This window comes from Rosa chinensis, chromosome 1 (assembly GCF_002994745.2).
Source record: "Rosa chinensis cultivar Old Blush chromosome 1, RchiOBHm-V2, whole genome shotgun sequence".
Classification (NCBI taxonomy): Eukaryota; Viridiplantae; Streptophyta; class Magnoliopsida; order Rosales; family Rosaceae; genus Rosa; species Rosa chinensis.
This window is the reverse complement of record NC_037088.1, coordinates 39,147,610-39,158,735: the sequence shown is the minus strand read 5'-3', so window position 1 is coordinate 39,158,735 and position 11,126 is coordinate 39,147,610. Positions and strand designations below refer to the sequence as shown.

The 11,126-nt window shown below is 37.8% G+C and overlaps 1 protein-coding gene across 1 annotated transcript; it reads left to right on the top strand.

Moving 5' to 3' along the window:
- Nucleotides 1-1,494: 1,494 nt before the first annotated feature.
- Nucleotides 1,495-2,561, top strand: LOC112181617 (agamous-like MADS-box protein AGL80). The gene has a single exon (XM_024319993.2). It carries the CDS (start codon nucleotides 1,810-1,812, stop codon nucleotides 2,356-2,358), a length of 549 nt encoding a protein of 182 aa, XP_024175761.1. The 5' UTR covers nucleotides 1,495-1,809; the 3' UTR covers nucleotides 2,359-2,561.
- Nucleotides 2,562-11,126: the final 8,565 nt, after the last annotated feature.

The window sequence follows — 11,126 nt, the reverse complement described above, 5'->3', positions numbered from 1 at the left end:
TCGCAGTTCATGTTAGACATGATCATCATTGGAAGCCCTTAAAGAGTTAAGGGAAACCGTTGAACATTTGAAATCCGAGTTTGAGATGAAGGATTTTGGGAGAACACGATTATGTCTCAGTTTGGAACTTGGGCATCGTGTTGATAGATGCTTAGGCCTTTTGACAAGGTCAAACCTTCAAGCACCCCCATGATCGTCCGTAGTCTTGATCCTGAAAAGGATTCTCTTCGTTTGAAGGATGATGACGGAGATGTGCTAGGGGTAGAAATGCCCTAGTTAAGTGCAATAGGCGCATTATTGTACTTAGCTCAATGCACAAGACCGGATATCTCATTTGCAATGAACTTGTTAGCTAGATATAGCTTTGTGCCAACGCGACACCATTGGATTGGTGTAAAAGATATCTTTCGGTACTTGAGACGTAGATTGATATGAGCTTGTTCTATCCCTACAGAGAGATGATGGATTCAGACCCATCACAGACTAGGAATGCCACCAACACTGGCCTGGTTCCTCTATCCCTATCCCAAAACGACATCAGTGTTTTGGAAGGTTTTGCTGATGTTGGGTATCTCTCTGACCCATACAAAGGTCATTCCCAAACTGGTTAAGTGTTCACCATGGGAAAAGACTGTGATATCTTGGAGGTCTACAGAACAGACCTTTGTCGCTATATCCTTGAACCATGCAGAGATTATTTCTCTTCATGAAATGATTCATGAATGTATATGGATTGGATCCATAGTTACGCATGTTCGAACAATTGTGGTTTGAAGTCTACCACAGATAAGCCTACAAGCATTTAGGATAATGCTGCTTGCTTTGAATAAATGAAGCAAAGGCTACATCAAAAGTGACAACACCAAATATAATCAACAACAAAAAACTCTCCTCAAGATCAAAGTGAACTAGGTTCGATCTGAGGACAGTATGATAGACTTGCTCACTAAGTCATTGCCCAAATTCTACTTTCGAGAAACATGTTCGTAGCATCGTTTGCGGAAGTTATCCGAACTCCAATGACCGTAGTCATCAGGGGGAGATGCAGACATCAGGGAGAGGTGTCTACATGTATGGTCTAGAAAAGTGAAGGGTGTGTTATGCTCTTTTTCCCCTTCGACCGAGGTTATTTTTGTCCCACTGGGTTTTTGTTACTCGGCAAGGTTTTTAGCGAGGCAACGAGAGAAGCACCACATTTGGGCGACACAAAGGGGAGTGTTCAAGTAAATCCTTATTTGTTTGTCTGGCCCAAACTCTAGGTTACTGAACCTAGTGGTAATAGGGTTTAATTAGAAGAATCTAGATATTCCTATTCAATGTATGATTACATTTCCAAGTATGATTCGGATTCTATGCATTGTAATCCTCTATATAAAGAGGCCCCTATTATCAATGAGAACACACAGCAATTCTCTCTCAAATATCGTTTCCCTAAAACTCATTTCCAATTTAACAAAAATTCATATTAATAAGAAATAAGAATCCAATGAATTCACATCGGTAAACTTTATAAAATAAATCATGTTACAACTTTGGTTTTGCTAATAAAGTTTTACCAGCCACACATTGCATGTTATCTTATCAATTACTCTTTTATAATTACCATTATTGTGAAATTCTCATTTATTCACAATAAATCAGACAACAAAGATTCCATTAAAGATTGGATATGTTGGATATGTTTTAATTGATAACCCCCTCACCAACTTGCCTATCTTGGCTTTAACCCTTTGTATATATACCAGGTGGTGTCAAGAAAGTAAACCATCTTAGATCCATTGTTTTCATTTTATTTGGTGAGGTCTATCCATGGCTAGAAAGAAAGTCAGAATGTCCTACATTACCAACAATTCAGCAAGGAAAACTACATTCAAGAAAAGGAAAAAGGGTATGATGAAGAAGTTGAGCGAATTGAGCACTCTCTGTGGAGTTGATGCATGTGTTGTTATTTACAGCCCATTTGATTCTCAACCTGAGGTTTGGCCTTCTCCATCTAGAGTCAAAAATGTTCTTGAGAAATTCAAGAACATGCCTATGATAGAGAAGAGCCAAAAGATGTTGAACCAAGAAAGCTTTCTGAGGGGGATGATATCTAAAACGAATGAGCAATTGAAGAAAGTAAGAAAGCAAAATCATGAGAAGGAATTGAGACATACCATGTTCCAAAGTCTCACAACAGGAATTCCCCAATTCCAGAATCTGAATCTGATGGATATGGGTGATCTTGAGCAGCTTATCAACCAGAAATTAGATGAGATTAATAGCATAATAGAGAATCTCAGTGAGGAGGTGATCGAAAATGAAACCAAAATGTCCAAGTTGAACAATAATGCATGCGAAGGAATCCATGGCATGTGAACATGGTGAACCCAAACCACACCAAAATATGGGATGTGATGCAGATGAAGTTCTCCCATTTGAGGATCCTCATCATAATGATGTTGTCCCCTAAGAAATTAATGTGGTGTTAGTTTCCTTCTTGGTGATTTCTCTTTAGATCACAGTGTCATTTCTAGCTCTTACTTGAGTTTATGTAATAAATCATTAATAAAAGTATTAAATAGAACATTGAAAATTTCTTCATCTTCAATCTTATGATTGATATTCAAATAAAAATTTTCTTTAAACATTGAAGGATTCAAAAAACACACACACACACACGGATTATATTTTTAGGTTACTACCCTAAACTTTACACCAAAAATCATGTCAGTCCCTGATGTTTGAATTTCATCAGCAACACCCATATGCTTATAAATTTGATCACTCCGTCAATTTTGTCAATTTTGACCGTTAAGTGCTAAAGTAGCTCAAATATAACCCACAATTTTTAAGACATTGTGATGACTTGAAATGACAATTTGGATCCAGTTGACAAACGTGGTGGTTGGGCTTGGCTTTATTTTGAGATCCAGTTGTCATTATTCAACCCCAAGTCATCACGTCATAAAAACAGGTGACACCTACTTGAGCCACTCAGTACTTAACAGTTAAAATTGATAGATTGGACTAGACTGATCAAATTGGTAAGCATAAGGGTGTCACTGATGAAATTAAAACATTAGGACTAACATGATTTTCTGTGTAAAGTTCAAGGTTAAAAATTTAATTTGGTCGTTTTAAGAAATCGCTTATTAGAACAACTTTTCAGTCACATATTGTGATCTTAACCGTTTAGTTTTAGGTACCTATTAGTAGATCATTTCTGTAAATTTTCAGTCAACTTGAGGATCGTTTTAAGGTACCAAACTAGATCAAATCAATAGACAAGCTAAATCTGTCAAACCTGAATCGTTCATGTTCCTAATTGTAAATCACGATTATGAACTGTAATACCCAAGATTTTCGAGTTATTTTTTTCAGTATTCTATGTGCTAGTGCATGTGCCCACTTCAGAATAAGGAAAACACTTACTCCATTAGTCCTCCTCATAATTTTCTCCTCAGTGGAGAAAAAAAAAATATCAGCTTTATAGCAGACTATGGAAGCTTAAGCTTTACTAAGTGCTGAACCTTCAAAAAAAAAAAAAAAAAAACGTTTCTTTTCTTAGACCTTAGAATCCTTTGAGCTACTGTTATTAATGTGTGTTTTTACTACTCATGGTTTTTGAAGGGACTAACAGTTCCCGCGTTCATCCTTCAGTATTCGAGGTAATGTTTCTAGTATAGCGGCATCTTTTGCATGTCGATTCAAAAATTTGGAACTCAAATATTTTAGTATTTGAGTTGTATTGCTTCTCTAATTAGTCTTTTTTTTTTTTTTTTTTTCTCTCGGACTTTGGTGGGGCTGCTATTATAGCAAGAATCTCACCATGCATTTTAGTTTTTAAACTCTACCACATGAAGTGTATGATAAAAGTCCCTAATTAGCTTAAGCTAAGTAGTAGGGAGTTTCTTAGGATCTGTGTTTGGTTTGAGACTTAATGAGTTATCTTTGTTTTAGATAAGCAAAAGGAGGGGATCAATTTGGAGCAAGCTACTGAGCCCCATGATACTACAAAAACCACTTGATTATGCGAAAATCAGTTTCAAGCTACTGGTTTTTTGTTTCACGTAAAAGGAAATTTGATAAAATGGTTTGTTAAACTCAACCAACAGTCTTCTTTGTTTTGAAAGCATTGATCAATCACTTGGTACTGCATGTTTTATCTTTTTTGTTACCGAGTAAAGAGAGGCTGTTTTGTTTAATTAAGATCCTTGATGGTAGTGCTTGTCTTGCTTTTTTGTCCAATGAAATTTCTGCACGCTATGTTTTCAGATTTCAAACTTACATGCAATAACTTCATTGCTTCTTTGAGCTTGAAAATCAAAAGCTAGTAATATTTGGTTTAAGAAAATAGAAGTGGTGAGTATGTAACTTGGATGATGATTGTGAAAGCTCACGCACAATGACCCATGAGTTTTGAATTGTTATGGGCACAATGACCTAAATTCCCTGGGGAAGCCCCTTGTGAGGGTGTAAATGCGATGAGTTATTATAGTATGATAAGGTATGCTACACTCCTTTCCAGAAACACATTGAATTTTACGAAATTACTTTTGTTTTGATTTGGAAAGTTAGAGACCTATTTCTCAATGAATGTTTGTTTATGCTATTGTCTAAGAAACTCTTTCATACCTTACTACAATATTTTATAGTTTTCAGCTATTTAATGTATACGTGGTTTGAGAGTTTGTTGAAAACCGTTTCAAGAATGCTATGACAGATCTCTTAGACAAATGAAGTTTCACATTTCTTTTAGAAACCCCTACTGGGCATCGTTTTTGCTCATCCATTCTCCTCTCAAATTTCAGGTGATGGTTAGTTGGTTTGTTTGAAGATGAAACTGCTCTACTTACTATCAGACTATTGTTGAAAGATCAAGATATTTTGGTGAGTTGTAGGCTAATTCATATACGATGATTAGTACATTGTATTTTGCAGTAGATAACTTAGAATGTTAGTCATTTTGAAGTATGCATCTAACCAGATTGCAGCTGGTTTGGCTACTTACTTGGGATATATATGAATAGCCAAATGAGGTTGTAACGTTGATTGTATTCTCTTTATATTCCCATGTATACTCTCTAATGTTCAGTTCTATTCATTTGGCTTGTAAGCTTGTCTTTTGTTGTGCCTCTTATTTATAATATCAAATGCTTTTTTTTTAGAAATTTCGGTAGTTTGCAGCCTATTTTTCCCTTCCATTGTTTGAGTCCTCTACAAGGTTTATGAATCTCTATTGCATCAAAGTATACCCTTCAAGGTTTCTCACAAAGTAATTTTAACCAAAACAGACCAACTTTAAAATTAAAACTTCATATTGAACTTAAAAACAGCTTTGCTGAATTTCTGAGAAAGCTGCTAATATGTGAACTTTGAGCTTTGTGTTACTCTATTTAGTGATCTCCATATGTCTTGAAATTTTGACATGTTACTGTTCTGTTAGTTAGCAAAGGATCTAGAAAGTTTCATCATATTTCGGTGTATAGTGAATCTTCGGTGATTTTTTTTCCAAGTCTAGTATGCTTTTGGCAAAGTTCCAGAATTTTTATTGTATCTTCAGACTTTCTGTTGAGATTTGAACATCTATTTGAATCATTTAACTTCTGATTTTTTTGTGTAATGAACTAGACATTATGATGGTTGTTTGAAAACTATTGTCTTGTCAATTAGACTTAAAATGAATTGTTGGTTAATTTTCCAAGTTGTCAATGTTGCTGCAATTTTTTTTTCACCTCATAGTTCAGTCAGTTTGTGTTCTACCTTTGCCGAACTTCCCAAACTTCGAATTGCATGAAAATTTAGTATGTTTTTCTTTGACACGTTTACTTTGAATCTGGCAGAAAATTTCAAGTTCATTGCTGCACAAATGAAGTTTTATTAAATCTCCAAATTTAAGTTGTTCGTGCCTTAACTTTCCAGTCCACTTATGTCTCCCTTTGGTCATAATACTATTGAATCAGTTTTTAGTTCTTTCACCTACAGTTTTCAAGTTCAGATAATATATTATGTGCTTGATTAACATATAGTTTTCATTTGTTTTAATGTTACTTACTTTTCTCTCTTTAAATCAAATTCCTTTCCAAAGTAGTGCTTCAAATTATACGGCCAAGATTGTGTCAATCTTGGTCATTTTCCCAATTCCTCTTGCTTAAGAACCCTATAAGTCATACTCCGAGTTTGGGGTGTGACAATACTAGTACTAGGACAATCACTACCTCCGGTATGACCGTTCGAGAACGCCACCATCACTATGACTTTGTGTTTTTCTATGTTGCATAGCCATTTGCAACCGAATGGCGATGAATAGAAATTTACCAATTAAAATCAGATTTTTTTTCCACGCCACGATAGCTCACTTCATAAGCATTTACGTCGGAGAAAAATTGAATCAAGAGAAAGAGAAATAACGCTTGTTCTTCTGTGAGCAGAGGTTGAAATTGGGATGAGCGGTTTGGACAAAACAGCGGGGTAATTGGAATGAAAACGACTTTGATCATATTTATGGCTGAGAGTAAAACACCTCTTTGTTTGGGGTTATTTGATCATCAGCGGCATCACTGTAAATTTTTCAAAAAACTAAGATAATTGATAATTTTGCATTAAAATCCGGAATCAAACTTGCTCCATTTGCTTTGAGCCTGAGCTTCATATTCTTATTTTTATGAAGCCTTAATAGCCAATTTGTTACCTTAGGCTTCACCTTGGTGTCAATTTACTACCCTAAGTTTTATTTCAGCCAATTTACTACCTTAAATTTTCACAATTAGCCAAGTTGCTATCCTAAGTATTATTACTGCCAATTTGCTACTTTATGTTTTCAAAATTAGCAAATTTGCTACATTTTCGTCATATTAGTTTGTCAACTTCTTCATCCAAACATGAATTAATTTTGAAAATATAAGCTAACAAATAGCTAATTTTGAATATTTAGGGAAGTAAATTGGTTAATCTTGAAAACTTAGAGTATCAAATTTGATGGAAGGGTACCAAAATTAGCTAAAATAAAACCTAGGATAGCAAATTGGCTAATTTTGAAAACCTAGGATAGCAAATTAGCTGAAATAAAACCTAGGGTAGCAAATTGATAATAAAGTGCAACCTAGGGTAGGAATTTGGCAATTATGCCTTTTATGAAACTGTCAGTTGAGTTCTTTTGTTTTTCCAACTTCTGTCTGCTGCTACTATGCATGTTTCCTATATATTATTTGCCCCATGTTCAAGTAAATTCAGAATATGTTTTTGGCCCAAACTCGAGGTTACTTGCTCGAGTTGAAATAGGGTTTATATTAGAGATATTTTTGGAGAATCTTAGGAGATATCCAATCAATGTACAATTATGTTTCCATGTACAACTCTATCTCTATGCTTGTAATCCTCTATATATAGAGGTCCCTATTGCAATGAAAGTGCGATTCAATTCTCTCCCAATTTAGTTTTCCTTAAACACGTTATAAGCACGAAACCCTAACCCTGAAACAAATAGCCAAACCCTGATTCAAGAAGTTAAAACCTTAAATCCAAATACAAAACCTTGAACCCTTTTCTGCCTCCGCCACACAACTTGAAGCCCTTGACACCAAGAATCCAGAACCGGCCGAAAACATACCGAACCGGGCACCGGAATCTTCAAACCACCTGCAGCAAATATTCCACCGGTTTACCGCCTTCCGGACATCCAATTGCTACCAAATTTTTTCAGCAATAGCACCTCAATCCTAGAAATCTAGATCTGCAAGAAAAACCTTGAAAACCGACATAAAAGTCACTGAACCGGCCGACTGAATTGTCCGGCAGAAGGAAAAGAAAAGAAAAAAAAAGGAGGAAGGAGAAGCCCACTACAACTGGCCCAAGCCTTCAGCCCAGAAGAAGAAGTTCTTGGCCCAAAAGCCCACTAACCCAAGCCTAGAAGCCCGCTGACTTCATCAGCCACGTCAGCACCAGTGCCATATCAGCCTGCCCCACCAGCAATTTTTATTGTTTTCGCGGTAGCCTTTTTCGCTCCGAAACTAACCCTAATTTCTTGTTCTCTTTCAGGATGAGTAACCTGAAAAAATTGGACTTTGCTCCATTGGGAACAACTGGCTCTGGATATCACAGGTGGGTTCATGATGTCCGCCAGCATCTCAAGGCCGATGGAATCCTGGATATGATTCTCGAGCCTAGCCAGAACTTGCTAACTGTTGAGCAAGCTCAAGCTTTGGAAGCAAATAGAGCAGCCTTAGAGGCAAATAAGGCGAAAGCCATCATCCTAATGACTTGTCATATGGATGATTCGCTCCAGTACGAGTGTATGAATGAAGAAGACCCCAGAAGGCTGTGGGTCTCACTCGAAGAAAGATTTGGCAACGTCCGCAACTCCCTGCTTCCTGACTTAGAAGTGAGATGACATAGCCTCCGCTTCTGTGATTTCAAGTCAATTCTTGACTACAACTCGGAAGCACTTCGCATTAAATCCTTAATGGAATTCTGTGGTAAAGAGATCACATATGCGATGTTGATTGAGAAGACTCTCTGTACCTTCCCCGTCTCTGCATTGATGGTTGCTGAGAACTATCGAATCGATGTTACTGCAGGACGGATCACAAGGTTTCATGAGCTCATTAAAGCTATGAATGTCGCTGAAAAGCATGATAACATCCTTATAAAGAACTATAATTCGAGATCTGTGGAAACAGAGCATATTTCGGAATCCAATTATAGTTGCGCCCCTAAGAGAGGGTGCTAAGAGCGAAACCCTAATCTTAGGGATATTTCTAGACATTCTGGTCCATATTATCGCTCTACTTCGGAAGGTAACCGCCAAAATAGGCGAACACGGAACAGAAAGGTCAACGTGGAAAGAGAGAGAGAGGCAACACCACTGGCCATGTTGGTGGCGCACCAACACTAGGAGCCATCTAAATGATGCTTTCAAAGCACCTCAATCAATGAGTCTGAGCAAAGAGATCTATGTTCTCGATGTGGAGTATCCGGTCATTGGGCACACATTTGTAGAGCTCGTGAAGAAATTGTCACCGCCTACAAAGCATATTGTGAAGCAAGAGAAGCTCACTATGTGGAACAAGAAGATCAAGAAGATGATCTAGAGTGAAGGGTTGAAGACTACAAATCTGGTTGGGATCAATAGATTGCCAATTCTGTTTAAGTCTTTATTTTTTCAAGAGATGTAATAGGAAACTGCCATATACTTTGTAGTAAATGCCATTGGTTTAGTTTTTCTTCACATGGGCTTATCCAAAATGAGTTTGATGTCTAGGAAGGTTTTGAGATAAGTGGTACTTAAGCAAGCTTTGCTCCACCGACATCTCTCTACTCACCTGGTCATATTTACTTTGGAGTTACAGAAAGAAGTCAAACGACTACCTTTGTTTTGCATTAGCTAGCATTTGGCTTAGATTCTCCTAATGGTTAAGAGACAGTGATGTACTCTGTTGGCTTATGAATAAAATTTCGAGTTCTTTTTATTATGACTCCATTTTTGATTCTGAGCATATTACTTTGTGACTATGATGGCTGGGTCATCAGTATTAATTCAAGGACATGGAATTGCCCAAATTCCCCTTGCCAAATGGCAACTTGATTATTGTTACAAAAACTCTCTACACTCTTAGGGAAAATCACACCTATGAATAGCCAATGGATTCCATGCGAAACGCATGTAGAGAACGGAAATGAGTTCCTTTGCAACACCTCTAATGATTGCGAACAAATGCGCATCTTAGAGAAGTTTATGTGTCTCTCTAGTGGACTCTATGTCAGTATTCGAGCTATTAAATCTAATAAAGTTATGAGAGAAGATCTCTTGGATTTAGACACATATTGACTTTGTCACGACAGGATAGGTCATTCTAGTCCTGATATAATGATCCGTCTACTAAAGACTTCACATGGACATCCTTTCTTTCGAGCGAAATGAAGCATGAATCAAAAGTTGATTCCCGGACTAATTGTGACAGCCGCCGCTGTCTCCGGAGCCGCCGCCGTCCACCACCTGTCTAAGGCTAGCATAGTCCTTATCCATGCCGCCATGGATAGCGTACATCATGGTGATGACGCCCTAGGTGATGCTGCATTCACCAACTTTGCTTCAAATAGCGTTTCAGATGGTTTGGCCCAACCAAAATCCTCATTGGTTGCTTTTAAAGTCTCTCGCTCGTTTTACAAAGCCTGTTCCTTAGGGAAATTAGGACTGAGACTGTCCTATGCAAAGGATATAAAAATACTCATTTTGTTCCTACATAGAGTCCGTGGGGATTCTGTGGACTAGTTCACCCAACCTGCTGACGTTTAAATATCTCATGATGTTGGTTGACACGCAAACACACTGGTCACGTGTTATACCATTATCCACTTGTAAATGCTGCTTATATTACACTCCTAGCAAATATCATATGACAACGGGCTCACTCCCCAGATCATCCTATTCAGTCAATTCGATTTGACAATGCTATAGAGTTTACATCGAAGACTTTCGATGGATATTGCAATAGGGCTGATGTTGGACATCATATTCTCATGAACAAACCCAAATGGTCTCGCGAAAATGATTAAGATGGTAGTCAGGACATTGGTAATGAGCATCAATCTCCTTATATCCACTTGGGGTGATGCAATATTGCATGCAGCTATGCTAATTCGTCTACAACCTACTGCCACTCAATGTATCTCTGCGTTACAGCTAGTGATTGGGTACAAGTATTTAGTATTTACGCATATTTGAGTGAGCCATTTATGTGCCAATTGCGTCGCCACAGTGCACTCCAACAATCGTTAGCCACTTAATGCCCTTGCAAGGCGATCTCATTACCGCTAGATTTGCGGGTTGTCACTTTGATGAGACAGTATTCCCGTCGTTTGGGGGAGATAAGATCATAGATGTTCAGCAGGAACGACTGGAATTGTCGTGATCTGTCCCCACTATGTCTCATCTCGATCCACATTAAAGTGACGAGATCACACATCTACTGCAAACATGCCTGCAAGGATGGACGTCCATATGAGAGGACGTAGCGCCACCCTACACAGAGGTAGGTACGGTGCCAATGCCAAAGAAAGTGGCACTCCGGCGTTATAGGCCTTGGCCCCAGCTAGGATGCATGGGAGGCTCGTGGGTTCGAAGGATACCTTGGCACAACCCAATC